This window comes from Schistocerca nitens, chromosome 2 (genome assembly GCF_023898315.1).
Source record: "Schistocerca nitens isolate TAMUIC-IGC-003100 chromosome 2, iqSchNite1.1, whole genome shotgun sequence".
Lineage (NCBI taxonomy): Eukaryota > Metazoa > Arthropoda > Insecta > Orthoptera > Acrididae > Schistocerca > Schistocerca nitens.
The window spans coordinates 63,642,537-63,662,013 of record NC_064615.1 but is presented as its reverse complement, the minus strand read 5'-3'; the positions used below and the strand labels follow the sequence as shown (position 1 = coordinate 63,662,013).

Below are 19,477 nucleotides of genomic sequence, written 5' to 3'. Positions count from 1 at the left end.
GGGAAGGAGACCAGACAGCGAGGTCATCGGTCTCATCGGATTAGGGAAGGATGGGGAAGGAAGTCGGCCGTGCCCTTTCAGAGGAACCATCCCGGCATTTGCGTATACGAGTAGTTTCAAAGGTAGTAGCAATAGCAATATTGTCAGCCTTATAAAGACAATGAAATGAGTTAATGGACGGTTCAGCTCTAGAGGACAGTTTAGGAACAAACAACAAGTAAATAAAATCATTGATATTCCCGGCAATGCGATGAAATTCGGAGATGCATTATTTTGTGGAGCAAGTAAATTATAATAGGACGGCGGAGAACGCTTTCCTTACCAGATGGAGAGAATGTGCCTGGAGAAGGTCATCTCGTTGAGGTCGGAGCTGGTGATGACGGTGGGCTGAAGCAGCACGTCAGCCTTCCCCGCGGCCACCACCTGCTGCCCCACAGGATATCGCATCACCCGGTACTCAGACCTGCAACACGACGACTTCTCACAGCCGTCTGTTCATTGCTAGTCGGACGAAAGTGAAGGCGAGAGATCAGTGTCCTGTCCTCCGTGAGATCTCGCTCGTTCAGAGGGTGTTGTCATGGTCAGGCATTATAATGACCTCTGGTCTTCATGTAGCAAAAATTGAAGCTCTCTTTGCGATGAGACGCCCAGCCCAGTGTAGCTCAGACGAGTTGACATTCTGGACGGAGATGTACAATCGGCAGGTACACTCAAGACTTTAAGTGGAAATTTTGGCAAGTGTCTAATATGGCGCCAACATGTCTAAGAACTGAGAATAAAGCGCAGCGAAGGAGGCACCTAAAGTAGACAGAAATTTAACAGGTAGGCCACTCCTAGCTAGTATACTGTCTGTATTATCAACGTTCTATACCACACTTGTTAGGGGTTGCAGTTATCGACAGCGGTCCGAACTAGTATCGCTGGACCCGCGAGTCGAGACTAGCGCCGCTCCGGCTGGCAACAAGTTTCTAGCGTGCGCTCGACCATTCTTTCTCGGGACGTCAAGTCGGAAAGTAGTATAGCCTTCAGCTGATAGGAAGCAACCTCTAACTAGGCGCTTAGTTAAATTATGGCCTATGTGATGCCTCTGTAACTCTCTGTTTGTCATTATATGCCTCCTGTGAAGACTCCTGTACCACCAGTTAAGTACAATATATTGTTTTTTTACCAACGGCTTCTAACTATCTTAGTCGTTGTAGACCCAAACACTGCAGCCAGCTCCTTATCGACTTCACTGATAAACCTGCTGCATATGCAAAGAAGAGGTTTGTATGTTTCTATTTAGCATTGCCCACCAGTCATTCACATTGGCGACGATTGGGCCAGCCGGGGTGGCCGAGCGGTTCTAGGCGCTACAGTCTGGAACCGCGCGACCGCTACGGTCGCAGGTTCGAATCCTGCCTCGGGCATGGATGTGTGTGATGTCCTTAGGTTAGTTAGGTTTAAGTAGTTCTAAGTTATAGGGCACTGATGACCTCAGAAGTTAAGTCCCATAGTGCTCAGAGCCATTTGAACCATTTTTTTTTTGGCGACGATTCGTTCGTCAGCACTTGCTGACGTCACTGGGGAGACAGCAGTCTCTGGTGGTGCAGGAGTCTTCACAGGAGGCATATAATGACAAACAGAGAGTTACAGAGGCATCACATAAGCCATAATTTAACTAAGCGCCTTGTTAGAGGTTGCTTCGTATCAGCTGAAGGCTATACTACTTTCCTACTTGACGTCCCGAGCAAGAGTGGTCGAGCGCACGCTAGAGACTTGTTGCCAGCAGTCCCGTGGACTTCAGTTCCCCATTGCGCTAAGCAGTAACTGTGATGTTGTTTCTGGGTTATTTTTCATACCAATCATAAACAATGATATTTTTTAGCTCTGGTACATTTTAAAACAACGAGTGTCCTAATCAGTGAATCTGGAAGTGCTGTATGACAACATAGTTGAAAATACGATAAGACTACTCGGATTAGCAGGAAGATGCAAAGACAGCTTTACCGTCGAAGGTATTTGAGTATGTTTACCGATTAGAATAATTCTAAGACCAACATAAACGTCATTTTCACCACATAAAATTCTTCACCTCTGATGTTCTGAATAAAAAAACTTGTTGGTATAAACGGTATTAGAGCAAAACGTTTAATCTGTATGTGATAAAACAGAAGCAGCTCGAGTTGGTATCTTTTTGTTGCACTGTTCTTAGTAGCCACCTGCTTGGCTTTCCAGTTTACACGTGTGATTCGAATGAAAGTCCTTGTTACCACTTCTAAAGCGAACTTTCTTCTGTTAAGTTTGTCGAATCGAGAATGAATGAGTATTTTCAGCGCATTTTTGGACTTCTAAATCCTTTCGCCGTAGAAAGTAGGAAAAATATGTCGTAACTCCAGCTACACAGACAGCCATTCAGGTATCTGCGACTATCTCAATGCAGGATCGCGCTCTGCTTGTAAAGCTGTATTACAAGACTGATGGCTATGCACACGTCGCTCTGCAAAAGTTCCAGAAACTTAAGGGTTTGAAACAAGGTGTTGGTGCGATGACTGTCGTGGGTCTGGAGAAAACGATTCGGAAATTCGAAATGACGGATTCTTTTGGTGTGCAACCAGATAGAGGCAGGAAACGAATTGATTCAACGCCAGTGGAAGAGGTGGCCACAGCAATGCAGGAGGAGACGAGTGGTGGTGTGCAAACACGTAGTGCACGGAGAATAGCCCGAACACTGGACATACCAGTGAGCACGGTGAGTAAAATCCTACGAAACATCCTTCTTAGCTATCCATTCAAAATTACCCATGTGCACGAGGGCTTCCTGTTGAACTGCCAGCAAGAGAGACCTTTGCCTTAGAATTTCTTGCTCGCGTGGAAGTGGACAATGATTGGCCGTGGAAGATTTTGTGAACAGACGAAGCCCACGTCCATCTGACAGGACATGTGAATGCAAAGAATTGTCGAATATGGTGTAAAGTAATTTAATAAAATATATATATAATAGTAATTAATAAAAATAGTGAAAAATGTAGTAATAATTATTATTTTGAATTTTAGTAGTAGTAATTCTTTCTTTGCCAGAAAGGCTAGATGTACGAATTATCAATTACTTATATATTGTCTTTAAAATTACGTTTGTAATGAGAATGACAACTAACTCCCTAAGCACTTTGACTTGAAACTGTGAATGTGCTGTGATAGCCTTTAATAAAGTGACCTCAAAACAGAAGAAAAATAACTCTAATAATGCTATGATTACTGTTCTGTTAAATAATTATGCACTCTGTCTCTCAACGACTAATAAGTCAACATTACTATTAGCCCGACGCTGATCAGCAATCAGCAAACTAGCTCAGTTCTCAGGGTGGTTACGGGATTATAAATAACTAATTGTCTCTCTCTTGCCTTATCAAAGATATTCCTCAATATATACCAAAAGTATAGTCAAAACTCATTGCTTACAGCGCCAAATAAAATTTCGTAGGTCAGTTGAATGTGAAGTAATAAAATCCGTATCTCCAGATCGTGGTTTCGTCTCGAATATCAATATTAGATAAAAAGCATAATATTTCGCAGACTCTGCAGGAGAGACGCTCAGTAGCTCGGTACGGGCTTTTGTTACAGTTTCGAGAACATACCTTCACCGACGAGTCCAGCAGTATATTGCTCCCTCCTACGTATATCTCGCGAAGAGACCATGAGGATAAAATCAGAGAGATTAGAGCCCACACAGAAGCATACAGACAATCCTTCTTTCCACGAACAATACGAGACTGGAATAGAAGGGAGAACCGATAGAGGTACCCAGGGTACCCTCCGCCACACACCGTCAGGTGGCTTGCGGAGTATGGATGTAGATGTAGATCTAGATGTAGAAATCTTATACTAAAACTAGAATCCAGTGACCAGGCCTGTCTGCCTGGGATGTTATCTCGCAACCTTGAGGAAATCTGAAAGTGAAATATATTGAATTATTCGTAGCTGCCGCATAGCTCGTGGAATCTGAAAGAAAATTTAGTGTCCTAATCGGCGCACGTCTCCAAGATGAGCTGAAAGAAAATTACTAATTATTTTCTAGTATGGCGCCTAACAATGGTCAATGTTCTGTTAAGGCCACGTCTACGCAGAACAAGAAAGGTTTATATTTACAAATATTATGTACCAAGTCTGAAGTCATGAACAACTATAGTTTTGGTTTAGTTTACGACTTACATAGACTGTTACAACAAGATTAACCTCAGACACTCATTCTTTCTTCTTAGAGTCCAAGAACAGAAGAAGTCCACCAGAATAGAAAGTTCAGACACAGAATCTCGAATGTCCACGTAATACTCATCAAGGCATACATTGCAACGTAATGAACGTATTTACAAATGAAAAACATGTTTTCTTTTGTTCTACAATATTACTTTTATTGTGTTAACCCGTTTTCGGTTTACAAGGCCATCTTCAGACACAGTAAATGTCTGAAGATGGCCTTGTACGCCGAAAACCGGTTAACGCAATAAAAGTAATATTGTAGAACAAAAGCAAACTGGTACTTTTCATTTATTATAATGTTGTTCAACCAAGAACCGACGGATGTTTCTGTTAGCGTTTGTTTACTCTTTAGCATACATCGCCAGCTATTCATACAATAATTATCAGTACACGGCATTTACAAACTTCAAATTCATGACCACTCCAGGAGATACAGTACAATGGGCAACGGCAAATCCACACTCAGATCAACCAGTACCCCTTCATCCTGAAAAAGTCAGTGTGGTGCGGGTTTACGGTATCATTTATCATAGGGCCATATTTTTTCGAAGAGACAGGTACATCCATTCACGTTACCTGTACCGTCACTGGTAAGCGCTATGGGCGTCTTTTGCGCAACCCCGTCATTCTAGCTCTCCAACAGCATGGATGTGTGGATGGGATCATTTTTATGCAAGATGGCGCACCTCTGCAGATTGCAAATCCAGTTAAGCAGCTGCTGAAGCGCCATTTCGGAAATGCTAGAATTATCAGCCGCCATTTACCTACAGCCTGGCTGTCCCAATCACCTGATCTTAATCAATGTGACTTCTGGCTGTGGGGCTATCTCAAAGATGTTGTGTTCAGTGTTCCGATTACAAACTTAGCTGCACTGAAGGTACGCATTGCGTAACACATTCTGACGTGAACCCGGGAACACTTCGATCAGTTGTGGAACATGCTGTGTCTCCATTTCAACTTGTTGCAGAAAACGATGGATAGCATGTTGAACATGTTTTGCGCCAGTCACACGGAAATTAATAATCCGATTTGATTTTGATTGATGCTTTTTATGCGGTTTTTGGGCTCCGGACAGCTAAAAACCGATGTGACTGATGCTTTTTATGCGGTGTTTGGCCTCAGGATAGTTAAAAACCGATGTTATTGATGCTTTTTATGCGGTTTTTGGCCTCAGGACCATTAAAAACCGCTTTTTCCCATCCGATGTGATATGACCTTGCCGTGGTGGATGGGCGTACGTAACTAACAGTATCACACCTGTACATCCATGCACACTGAGCAGTACAGTTTGCTTTACGTCAAACGTATATCTTAGGCATTATTCTATGATTGATTTGTCATTTGTAGTCGACCACTATTAAATTATGATGCTTACAGCGCCATCTATTGCTACATTTTGTAACTATCTATTTTTCTTCTGCCATACGTTTTCCCACTTCTCCGATAATATTCCGTTGCAATTTAACGTCATTCTGACCAGTAGTGTTATTTCTACTGCAGTTTGAAAGCTTAAGTATAATCAGCCTGTATGTGCTGAAGAATAGAAAGTTATTTTTATTGACATACTAAACGACATGTGTAAGACTGAAGGTGACAAGAGGTGAGAAAACTTTCCTGAAAAGTGGATATGAACTCAATTTGAAAACCGGATAGAACTGCAATAACATTTTTGGTAGTCTGTTTGCCTATGATTGTAGGATTTTAGGAAGACAAATTTGATGTGCAACTCCAATTTAGAATATGGATCATCTGATTTTGTTGGTAATGAGGAATGCTCGGAATTTCCATTGCTTTAAATAGAAATTGTAGACGTCCATAAGCGGTAACTGCCATGTTAAACAAACATAAGGTCGTTAAGGTATTTTTTCGCATAGACCTCTATTCAAAATGGTTCAAATGGCTCTGAGCACTATGGGACTCAACTGCTGAGGTCATAAGTCCCCTAGAACTTAGAACTACTTAAACCTAACTAACCTAAGGACAACACACACATCCATGCCCGAGGCAGGATTCGAACCTGCGACCGTAGCGGTCGCGCGGTTCCAGACTGTAGCGCCAGAACCGCTCGGCCACCAGCGGCCGGCGACCTCTATTCCTATCACGACTTACATGCAGTGGTAAATTGCAAGGAGAGTCTTATGAATTTTTAGTAACATATTATCAATAACAAGAACATACACATACTCACAAAAAAGAGATTTTGTAATACTTGGGCTATTCACGTATATATTATTTTTCCTTTCAGACTACACGTCTGTACTGACTGTGCAGGGGTGTTACTTGACAAAATTGTGGTCTCATCTGTTAGTCCTTTATGTAAATATGTAAGTTTAAATTTTCGTAAATTATCGTATGTAGATTTTGCTTGATCTTTGTATGCGTGGAACCGTACAGCAGTTAAAGTATCCTTTATACACAACACTTATTTTGCGAGTTGTCAGTCGGACATTGTAGCATTTCTGAAGTAACTGTGTGTTGCGACACGGACACGATGCAGTAGGAAGATGGCTAGTTATGAGTATGATCGGACGTCTGTAAATGGACAGTATCAAGAGAGCTCTTTGTGTGTTGAAGATGGCCATATCATTGAGGAAGTACAATGCCATTAAGCAAATGTGGGTTCTCTCATTGACGAACGAGGAGGCTCTGGTAACATCTTCCTACGTGTCAACAGCTCCGGCAATGTGCTCAAGCACTGCTGTACTTCAGTTAGGCCCCACCGAGTTTTGTAGACTGACGACTGTGCAATATCATCTCTCTGCACTGGAATGTGACGTCAGGGTATAGCGCACAGGAGATGGTATGGGTAAGGATAATCGGACGGCAAGTGATGTGTACTGTCGGGCCTATGTGGTGCGCAGTTGTTACCAGCGAGGCACCAATAACATGACGAGTACAAGCAGATGTGAGAGACTCCAGTAACTTCGAGATCCTGCCCCGTAATTGGTCATTGTGATGACTATCAACCACGGCAGAATGTCCTCATTATTTCCAAACAATCATTGATGTAAAGAAAAAGGAAGCTGCCCCGTAACTGGTCATTGTGATGACTATCAACCACTGCAGAATGTCCTCATTATTTCCAAACAATCATTGATGTAAAGAAAAAGCAAGGAATTAAACTCCAAGGAAAAAACGTCTATGTTAAGCAATTTCTTTTTGCTTCATGGACAACGGAGTGGCCGAGCGGTTCTAGGCGCTGCAGTCTGGAACCGCGCGACCGCTACGGTCACAGGTTTGAATCCTTCCTCGGGCATGGATGTGTGTGATGTCCTTAGGTTAGTTAGGTTTAAGTAGTTCTACGTTCTAGGGGGCTGATGACCTCAGATGTTAAGTCCCATAGTGCTCAGAGCCATTTGAACCATTTTTTTTTTCATGGACAAACCACGTGACCTGAGAGCATCTCTCGCGTTAAAATCAGTGTCTGTAAATAAACCGGCATGCATGTATGACTTACAAACACTTCAGACACATGAAAAAATATAAGAGAATTCAATCTTTCACGCCATTAGCTCAGATATCGGAAGAAACACAATCATTTTATGTTCGTCAACAAGAAGAGGACATTGCTGTTTTGTACACTATGTAAAGTCTGGTTTTACCAGTGCAGTGCTAGATCAGAGTGGTGTTTGCAGAACAAATCGTGAGAGCTGTCTTTTAATAGAACCTGCTATAAGATTTTACTTTGTCTCTCTCTGTCCCATTACATCAAAACCAATTACCGTCTGCATGCTTACATCTGACATTTTTGAAGCACAGTTCACCTCTGCTGACATGTCTGTAAAGTTTCTGTCATACAGCAGATTCTTGAGTTCGAGTTTTGTAAGCAGTTTGATTATCACAGACTTTTTCATGGCCGGCCAGAGTGGCCGAGCGGTTCTAGGCGCTACAGTCTGGAATCGCGCGACCGCTACGGTCGCAGGTTCGAATCCTGCCTCGGGCATGGATGTGTGTGATGTCCTTAGGTTAGTTAGGTTTAAGTTCAAAATGGTTCAAATGGCTCTGAGCACTATGGGACTCAACTGCTGAGGTCATAAGTCCCCTAGAACTTAGAACTACTTAAACCTAACTAACCTAAGGACATCACACACATCCATGCCCGAAGCAGGATTCGAACGTGCGACCGTAGCGGTCGCGCGGTTCCAGACTGTAGCGCCTAGAACCGCTCGGCCATCCGGCCGGCTAGGTTTAAGTAGTTCTAAGTTCTAGGGGACTGATGACCTCAGAAGTTGAGTCCTATAGTGCTCAGAGCCATTTTTTGAGCCACTTTTTCATGAAATCTACACACATGTCGGGAAAAAACGCTATCACTTCTAGGTTCCACAATGAGCTATAATTCAAGTGGTGCCTACGCTATAATTAGAGGTTATGAAGTGTGAAATAACACACAACTTATGGTAACATCAATTTTGTATACATTCAAGCACAACGGTAATAATAAAAACAGTCATCATTCCATGAGAATAGATAGATCTAATTTCTACTTGTTTTATGAGCAAAATCGATGTATGTAATTCTTCGTGCTTTCCCGGCGATCTGTTGACATCTTGGATATTTGGGAATCCAGCCGGATGTTCGCGTCGTTCTCGCACGATATTTCAACAGCGTGCCTCGCTGTCTTCTTCAGGTACTACTTGAGACCAGATTTGACACACCTCAGATCATGAACTCGACTTCAGAAGACGGCCAGGCCGGGCGCGGACAACGGTCGGAACACCGGCGACCAGAGAGGGTCAATGTAGCCGCGTCTGGCGGGCGCGGACCGCAGACGGAACACACGACACGGCGCGGGCCGATTATGGAGCGCCCAGCACGAAACAGAAGTGGGAATCATAGTAACAGTCATGAGACAAGAGTACCCAACATCTCAGATGGGGTCTGACACACCTCAGATGACGACCACAACCGTTGAGGACGGCCAAAACGGGCGCGGACGGCAGTCGGAACATCCGCGACTGGAGGGGTCCATTGAAGCCGAGTCTGGCGACGCGGACCACAGACGGAACACTCGACTCGGCGCGGACCGATTAGCGAGCGCCCAGCTCCTTCCAGGCATAAATACTGGACTCGATCGACCCAAGGACCAGTCTCAGGTAGCACCTGAAGAAGACAGCGTGGCACGCTGTTGAAATATCGTGCGAGAACGACGCGAACATCCGGCTGGATTCCCGAATATCCAAGATGTCAAAATCGATGTAGTTCCGAGAGAACTATCTGCGTACTTTAACTAGTCATACCACTCCTTGTAATAGAACCTCCTAGAAGTCTCTCCTTCTCACACATCAGCAAACAGCTACTGTCTGTGTTTTGACATCGAGCATATTACATGTACACATACCGTTCCAATGCAGCAGGTGTCCAGTGCTCAAAGTCAGTTGCACAGACACGTGCAAAGTTTTGTCGACAGTACTGGACAAAGACCGTATCCAACAGACTATCAATCACAAGAGAGGGTTCCTGTATTGGTCCTTCGTAAGTAGTTTAACACGCTGTTTATTCGGTTGTAACACACCCAAGCAGTATGACTACAACTTTGTACACCACCATACACTTCGTTTTTCTACCATGACTTCAATTTCAGTGCCAGCTGCTAAACTGACATTAACACGTTTCGATCCTTTGGCTCTCACAGAAAGTCGTACATCACATGGTGTGAACTATCCTGCTCCAACAACAAACTGGTTTGTAGAATTAAAACACAAAGGCGATGTTAATCATTGACAAAAATGTGGAAGACATCACAACATAGGGTAACTGGGGGGGGGGGGGGGGGAGTTTGGTGATGTTGTAGAGCGTTTCCAACAGCTATCAGCTATCCACAGTTGAAGACCGGTGCAGTTAATCCCATATTCCTCAGCGATAGGGCAGCGAATGTTTTGGCGCTCCATTTCAAAGAGCATTGTTTTTCCATTTTGCAATCATGTGCATGATTACTGTTCCAGTGTTGACTATCTTCAGAACGTTCTGTTCACAGACCGCGTTTTATACCGTGATGCAAGGGCAGAAGGACAAGTTGATGGGGATCTGCCCTGTGTACTAGCTAACGATGAGACGTGTGTGACTAGGGTTTTAAAGTTTTGCGGTGTGTCTGGACTCTGGCCTAAATTTTAGGCTGGAGGTTTTAGTGTATTGCACAGTGGCTGGCTCCTCCCTTTTTCCTTGCGGTCGGCCAGCCACTTCCATCTCCTATATCGTTTTAGCTCCCTCTACCACTTTCTTCCTGTGTTGTCCATGTTTTACTGCTGGTGGCATGCTTCGTCCCGCGTTTCGGTGTGGGTAGGCACATATTTTCCAACCTTGTTACCTGTGTTTTACATTCTGTTTGAACTTCCTGTTCTGAGTATTTTCTTGACACCCATCTCAATCTGTTACTGAGCGGGCGCTGAAGACCTTGCCGTCGTGCGCCCATGCAACCCTCTCCCTCCTCCTCCTCCTCTGTTCACAACATGTATGAGGTAGTAGAAATAAAAAGAGGTCATCTTATTGGTGAGGAAAAAAAAAATGCGTAGGGCATCGCAGCCTATGTTTATAGGACGACTGCAACACTGAAGAACGCTTCCATACAACTGTATGTAGGTGATGAACTCTACATTTAACGCCACACACACAGTGACAAGTAGCAGATATCCAGTGTTCTGCCAAGGTTGCCTCCAACTCAACCAAGTGGTGTCAGTCAATCATTATGCAGTAATCGACAGCATACCAATGGACGAACTGGATGGGAAAGGTACTGTTGATACGGGGAGATGTACGGTATTACACACTGCAGTTGATAGTGTGATCAATTTTGGCAATTTTACCAGTTGTTCATTAATTTCAGCAGCAGCCAGTGACATAGCGGATGGCTTCCTAATTTCTGTTTCATAGCTAAATCACCCCTCCACTATTTTGCAGATACCGTATACTAGATCGCAAATGCATAAGAAGTGTCAGGAAATACGTGGAACTGAGGTGGGTCCGGGGTACCCAGACACTCAAGACTGAGAAAAGCTTAAAAATTATGCTCTGGCTGCATTCACGTTTAACCCTTCCCCATGCCCTGTGTACTATGTGGCGACATAAGTATTACACAGAGGTGCCATATCAAAGCAGGTAAAACGTATGTATCCCAATCCATAAATGTGTTCTCACACATGCAGTTGAACATGTAGTAGGTATTACCAAATTACAGCTGGTTCTCACAAATAATGTTATTCATGAAGTATTAATGAGAATAATTAATGCGTTTATCAAAATGAAGCCATTCCCTAGGGTATGTTGTCCTTGACGGCAATGTTCATTAGAGGCATGGGTATCGTCAGGAGTGCCCAGTGAAGTGTGATAGGATCACGTTCTCTATATACATAAATGTTCAGCGGACAGGCTGGGCTTCAGTCTGTGCTTATTTGCTGATGATGCTGTGGTGTATGGTCAGGTGACTGTAGGAAGATACAAGATGACTTACACAAAATTTCCAGTTGGTGTCATGAATGGCAACTAGCCCTAAATGTGCAAGAATGTACGTTAATATGGATGAATAGGAAGAACAAACCTATAATGTTCGGATACAGTATTACTAGTGTCCATCTCGATGCAGTCAAGGCATTTAAATATTTGGGCATAACGTTGCAAAGCGACATGACGTGGAACGAGCACGTGAGAACTGTGGCAGGGAAGTCAAATGGTCGACTTCAGTCTATAGGCAGAATTTTAGGAAGGAATGGTTCACCTGTAAAGGAGACCGCATGTAGGTCGCTCGTACGACCTGTTCTTGAGTACTGCTCGAGTGTTTGGGATCCGTACCAGGTCAGATTGAATGAAGACATTGAAGCAATTCAGAGGATGGCTGCTAGATTTGTTACCAGTGGGTTCAGACAACATGTACGTGTTATGTAGATGCTTTGGGAAGTCGAATTTGAGTCCCTGGAGGGAAGGCGGCGTTCTTTTCAGGAAACACTACTGAGAAAACTCAGAGAACCGGCATTTGAAGCTGACTGCTCCCACCAACATACATCGCACATGAGGGCCATGAAGATAAGATATGAGAAATTAGGGCTCATTCGGAGATGTACAGACAGTCGTTTGTCCCTCACTCTGTTTGTGAGTGGAACAGGAGGGAAATTGACAAGTAATAGTACAAGGTACCCTCCGCAACGCACCTTATGGTGGCCTGCACGGTATCTATGTAGATGTAGATGTAGAACTGGCAGACTGCAGTGGTCATACGTACACAGAGTGCAGGCACAGTGCAGCCTGCACCTGGCAACAAGTAAACAGAGCAATGTCACAACTACCGCCTGTTCGTAATTCGCCTGTTTCCACCAATGGCAATAAATAATGTAAACACAGACCAAGCACGTTTTTATCCACCAAATACAGGGAATAATATAAAGACCAATGAAGAACGCCTAAAACACCCCATGCTATCTTCAAGGACTCTACCAAATTACATAAATGGCTTCCTATCTATAACCCTCTCATATAATATTCAGCTTGCAATAGTGACCAAAACGTCTGAATATTTTGACTAGGCAGTCAACAGCAGAGAAGAATTTTATTGCCAGTGACAATGGCCATGGGAACCTAGACTTAGACAAGTTGAGAAAGAGTCTGAACTTGTTTTAAGAGGTTCAATCTTTCCCCATTTCAAATGTAGGTGTAATCAGTTTTTCAGTTAAATGTAAGTATGTGTTTCCCTGCATAAGATACAATATAATACATACATAGAAATACATACTGGATAAAATTAATTAAATTAATTAGTATTTGTTATATCTTTGACATTGACTGGTTGAAGAGTGTGTAAGGTGTCAAGCAAATAACACACCTTACACTGAATTCCTGAAGCAATTCTGGTTAAATCGATATGTCACATGACATAGTTATGTCAAATTGTACGAATTTTTATTCATATGCGGACAGAATAAACTAGCTGTCATTTCATGAACAAAAACCACTAGCACTCACACCAGTATTTTTAAGGCAAGTAATTTGCCAGACACGAGCTACGAGACGCAGTTCTGAGGTAAGGAGAATTTTACAACGGAACACCCATCCCGTGTTTGGCTAAAAACTTCACAGTGACACACCCAGCAGACACAATGAGATACCAGAGCCGCTGTGCAGACCATCGGCAATAGCTGCCCTGCTATTAACGACGACCCTTCGGAAAGCCTTCCTACAGGAACAGAGTGGGAGATGGAAGATACACGTCCAGAGAAACCCAACTCAAAAAGACTGGTGACTCACTGTAGCCACCTGTGTTAAAACTTCACGTGAAGGAAAAAGCTGTTTATCTCATTAGTATGTAGCAGAAGTTAAACTCTGCCCTACGAAAGAAAAAACGCCTGTGATAGCCTACAAAAACTCTAGTGGGTGGAGATATAACAAATACGAATGCTCTGATTGGCCAGAAAGAAATCGTGTGGCCACCAACTTTGATATAGGCAAATTGTAGACTGAAAGTTCGCTCTTTCTCGTGCAGAAAATTGTGGAGTGTTTGAGCAAGGCGACTCGCTCCGCGCTGAGACGATTCTGAGAGTCACTATGCGAACACTTGTTAACAGGCTCATCTTAACTCGTAAGGAGTGAAACTGCTAGGTCTCCTACTATGGAGAATCGCACTGAACAGTGACAGTTAACACTTGTGAGCGATTTCAGGGCAAAGACGTACGCACTACTCCAGCCAAATAGCATGTACCATGACAATTAATTTAGCTAGGGATCAGCTAGTAGTCTCGGCTTCACCGAAGATTTAGGAAATGTATCAGACTGGGGTTTAACAGTCGACAGAGATTCACGACACTTAGAACTGCGGTCGTCTCTATCTCTCCTTTTTTTCGTACATTCCACCATGACCTGTAGTTAAACATATTCATGATTGAAACTTCCTGGCAGATTAAAACTGTGTGCCCGACCGAGACTCGAACTCGGGACCTTTGCCTTTCGCGGGCAAGTGCTCTAACATCTGAGCTACCGAAGCACGACTCACGCCCGGTACTCACAGCTTTACTTCTGCCAGTATCTCGTCTCCTACCTTCCAAACTTTACAGAAGCTCTCCTGCGAACCTAGCAGAACTACTACTAGAGTACTACTAGAGTACCGGGCGTGAGTCGTGCTTCGGTAGCTCAGATGGTAGAGCACTTGCCCGCGAAAGGCAAAGGTCCCGAGTTCGAGTCTCGGTCGGGCACACAGTTTTAATCTGCCATGAAGTTTCATATCAGCGCACACTCCGCTGCAGAGTGAAAATCTCATTCTGGATATTCATGATTGTTGGGCTTAATTGAAGCAGAAATGCAAGATATCCGATCTAACGAAAAGAATTGATCAGCCACTGTAGAGTGCTTTATAACCTAAGGCTATTGAATTGTTTTAAATGTGTACTTCTTTCTGATTGCTATTTATCTGCCCCCATCCATTAATTGGTTATTTCATTGTGCATTTTAACTTAATTGATATCTCTGGCCCCAGTTGTATTTAATTCTTTTGCATTTTTTACGACCCCCAGACATGATCATCCACCATCTTACTATTAAAGAATCTTAGAATAGTTAGCAATTTCGCTTCACAGTTGTGAACCCCCATATTAATACTATAGCATCCTGTATGTATTTTTGCTAACACTGCTATGTCATGAAGTCATGCTAAGAGTAAAAATAAACCTGATTACTGAAAATCTAAGACTAGTAAAATATAGTTACACCTGAACCCGTACACTAATTTCTGTTAGCGATAACGTTTCCTTTACAGGGAGTATAGTGGAACCGACATTGAGATCATTGTCTGATTATATCGCTTCTGAACTCTGCACGTGTGAGAGAGTATCTTCCTACCTTGCAGGTGTTAGGTTAAACACAAATTCCTAAAACACTCACAGAGCGTCCTTGTGCAACTGTGGTGGGAAGATACATCAGAACCAGTCTCACACATGTTAGAAGTGATCTCTCAGGAGATGATGTGTAATACCGGTTTTCTGCAGCTTCTTGCAAACTAGTACGTACTGTGCCTCTCGTAGTACCCTGAAACTATGTTGTGTCTCTCATGTATGCTTCAGGTCCTCCTTGCACAGTGTCACTTTGTTTCCACTGTTTATTCAGAATATCCCATGCCGTTCAGGCAGGGAAAAGAAAATATGGTCTTATTTAATGACCAAGTTCGGTGTTATATTTTGGTAATTCCGATGCTATTTTTACCAATGTCAATGTTATTTTTGTCTGCTGAAATGCCATTTTTTAACTGGTACTTTTTAGCGTTGCTTATGGTCTTTCTTTTTGTCTCATTTTATGTTTTTTGTGTTACGTCAAAAACTAAATGATACCTACTAGCTCCATTATATTTATTGGCATTAGACATCATATTTACATAACTGAAAACAAACTTTAAATCTATTAAATCCAAACAGTTAAAAAAATATCTCTGGAATCATTGTTTAAGGTAACTCAAAAGAAATCACTGCCAGATTTCCAAAGTTTTCTTCATAGTTATTAGGCCACCGTTCGGTGAAAACAAACTTTAAATCTATTAAATCCAAACAGTTAAAAAAATATCTCTGGAATCATTGTTTAAGGTAACTCAAAAGAAATCACTGCCAGATTTCCAAAGTTTTCTTCATAGTTATTAGGCCACCGTTCGGTTACACTTCACAGTAATGTTAAAATATTTGATAGGAGTCAATCTTTGAACCAGGAAAGCAAACAGACGTAAGCAATGTAGCAGTTATTAGAAAATGCCCAAACTCTCTGCTGGCACAAAACGTTACTTCTCCACTACATTCTGAACGAATTTGTGCCGTTCAGAACACCTTCGTCGCTGACACCTGTCACTGCAGGTGTACACAATACAGGGTGTTCGGAAATTCCAGTTACAAACTTCTGTAGAGGGAAGCGAGTAGAGAGAAGTGAGTAGAGGGAAGTGAGTACATAATATTTTCCAAAGGTACCCATGACCAGAAAAGTACCGTTTCCGTTGCATGACGGTTTCAGTTCAGATATTTAATTCATCCACTTCTGCTTGAGGACTTGAATTAGGAGTGACAAACCACCACTATTAGGTAACAGTTCGAAAGGAAACATAACGAAACATCCATTTACCAAAAAATGGTTCAAATGGCTCTGAGCACTACCGGACTTAACTTCTAAGGTCATCAGTCCCCTAGAACTTAGAACTACTTAAACCTAACTAACCTAAGGACATCACACACATCCATGCCCGAGGCAGGATTCGAACCTGCGACCGTAGCGGTCGCGCGGTTCCAGACTGTAGCGCCTTTAACCGCTTGGCCACCCCGGCCGGCCATCCATTTACCACTTAAGCACATTTATTGGTATTAGTGTTTACATTATTCCAAAACAAAAAAGAACTCAGCATACTGTACATACAGAACAGTACTGATGCATTACAACAGCGGCTCGATGTGGCTAACACCAACGTTGTTGCAGACATTGCACCTACGTAGCATGTTCTAGTACAAACTCTCCACCCCACCTGATGTACCTCAAATTTTTAGTGCAGCGGCCAGACGTCATGCCAGCAGATCTTCTTCTGCCTCTACAGCACTCCGTCTTCAGGCCACAAGTGGCCCGTCGGGACCATCCGACCGCCGTGTCATCTTCAGCTGAGGATGCGGATATGAGGGGTGTGCGGTCAGCACACCGCTCTCCCGGTCGTTACGATGGTGTTCTGTGACCGGAGCCGCTACTATTCAGTCGAGTAGCTCCTCTATTGGCATCACGAGGCTGAGTGCACCCCAAGAAACGGCAGCAGCGCATGGCGCCCCGGACGGTCACTCATCCAAGTGCCGGCCACACCCGACAGCCCTCAACTTCGGTGATCTGACTAGAACCGGTGTATCCACCGCGGCAACGCCGTTGCTCCTCTGCCTCTACAGGAGTCTCGTAAATTAAACTTTGGATACGACCCCTTAAGACGTAGTACACGTCATTCTGTGTGCCATATTGCATACCAGGAAAAGCAAATCTGAGACTTTTCTCTTTCTCTCGGTGGACGTGGAAGCATTACAAAACTGAATTGAAAGCGTCGTATAACGGAAACGGTACGACCCTGGACATGGGTTCCTATTCAAAATATTATGCACTCGCTCCCGCCTGCAAGTCCTAGAAATTTGCAGTAGCGGAAATTTCCGAGCACCCTGTATATCCTTAGCCATGTGACAATTAAAAGAGTTCATCCTTATGATCCTAGCGTCGAGACAATAACCTTGTGCTGTGAATACGGTTTGTATGTACAGTATTCGGGGCCATTGGAACAGTCCGACTAGTTTCAAGATGGAACCAAGTGCCTTTCATTGTTTTCTTCACCTCTGTCGGAGATGTTTCCCCCGCGTTTCAAAATCTAGCATGTTTCATCACCAAAAATTCCTTTTTACAGAATAATGGAGCCACCTTGAAACACTTTCTATTTCGAACACAGGTATCTGTTTATCAGCTGACGTCACATTTCCCGACAGCATTTCACAACAATATGTATCACAAACGATGAACTTTGTAGAGATTTTTTAATGCACAGATATTTTCATAGTACACAAGTATAAATACGATAATCACCAAAATTGGCATTTTATCTTCATAAAAACGTAAACCTGCTCGATTTGCTTTAAACACCAAACCATAGCACACGACATGTGACATCACGCAGACGTCTTCCTGGCGTTACGACAGTACAGTCAAGAAGTTTATTTAAGTATTTCATCAATATTGCCCCAACTTTTACTATCTGGTGAATGGAGGTTGTAGTGATAGGCCGGTCTGTAGAGTGTTCCGAGGTCTGAGTTAGCCTGAGAGATGATATTATGTTTGTGAGTTGACGAAGTCAATGGCTGTAGCTCCATAAGAAGCTATCACACACTACTGCACCATGATTTAAATTCTTCCGTCTATCGTATGTGATAGAGGGATATCACTATTACCACTATGTTCCAAAATTTCCTCGAATATTCTGCTAAGTAGGCTTACGCCATGTGTAGATGAAATTGTGGAGCATTACCAAGCTGGCTTTCGGAGGAATAGATCAACTATAGACCAAATATTCACCCTGCGTCAAATTTTGGAAAAGAAATGGGAATACAATAAACCAGTTGATAATCTTTACATAGATTTTACAAAAGCGTATGATTCAGTATTGCAATCAGAATTGTACAGAATTATTTTGGAACTTGGAATACCAAAGAAGTATGTTAGACTTATAGAAGAGAGTTTGAAAAACACAAAAGGTAGAGTACGCGTGGGGAAATTGGAGTCAGAAGAATTTGTAATAAAGAACGGACTTAAACAGGGCGATGCCCTGTCTCCGCTACTTTTTAATTTAGTCCTAGAATATATTGTACGAATGGCAGCAGATAATTCAGAGGGTGTGGAGTGAAATGGAAATATTAAGATATTAGGGTATGCAGATGATCTAAACATCATTAGCGATAGGAAAGTATCTGTAACAGCAAATGCGAATGCGTTAATCAAGGCTAGTGAAGATGTAGGTCTAAGGATAACTGAAGACGAAACTAAATACCTGGTTACTAGTGGAATTCCAACAGCAGTAGATCAGGAAATGTTCAGAGTTGGAGATATGCAGTTTGAAAAAGTGAACACATTTAAGTATCTAGGTGTGGACATCACTTCGAGAAATGTGATTGAATGCGAACTGAAGAAGAGATTATGGACGGGAAATGCGTACTACTTCTCACTGAATAGATTACTTTCATCACGGATATTGTCTAGCAATTTAAAGATTAGAATATACAAAACTATTACTCTACAAGTTGTGCTGTGTGGATGTGAAACTTGGTCTCTCACTGTGCAAAATGAAAAGCCGTTTCGAGTATTTGAAAACAAAACTTTGAGGAAAATTTTCGGAGCAAAAAGTGATGACATTAGCGGAGAGTGGCGAAAACTGCATAACGAAGAGTTTCACGAACTGTATTGAAGCCCTGACATAATCAGTATTATTAAATCACGTAGGCTGCAATGGGTGGGTCACGTAGCTCGAATGGATGAGGGCAGGGCAGCGCGCAGAGTACTGGTAGGGCACTTAGAGGGTAAACGTCCTGTGGGGAGACCGAGGCGTAGATGGGAGGACAATCTGAAGGCTGATTTGAGGAGCCTAGGTATTGAAGGGGAATGGAAGGGAATAGCCCAAGACAGGGACAGATGTCGAAAATACGTTGCTGCGGTAATGGACTCTCGTGTCCGGTATGACCAGTGTGTGTGTGTGTGTGTGTGTGTGTGTGTGTGTGTGTGTGTGTGTGTG

The 19,477-nt window shown here is 43.0% G+C and overlaps 1 protein-coding gene across 1 annotated transcript in view; it reads right to left on the bottom strand.

The window, feature by feature from the left end:
* LOC126234836 (uncharacterized) overlaps positions 1-19,477 on the bottom strand; it is a 190,086-nt gene that overhangs the window by 93,604 nt on the left and 77,005 nt on the right. Inside the window, exon 4 of the mRNA XM_049943577.1 lies at positions 323-463. Within this exon, the coding sequence (XP_049799534.1) occupies positions 323-463 (141 nt within the window). The remainder of the gene's footprint in view (positions 1-322; positions 464-19,477) is intronic.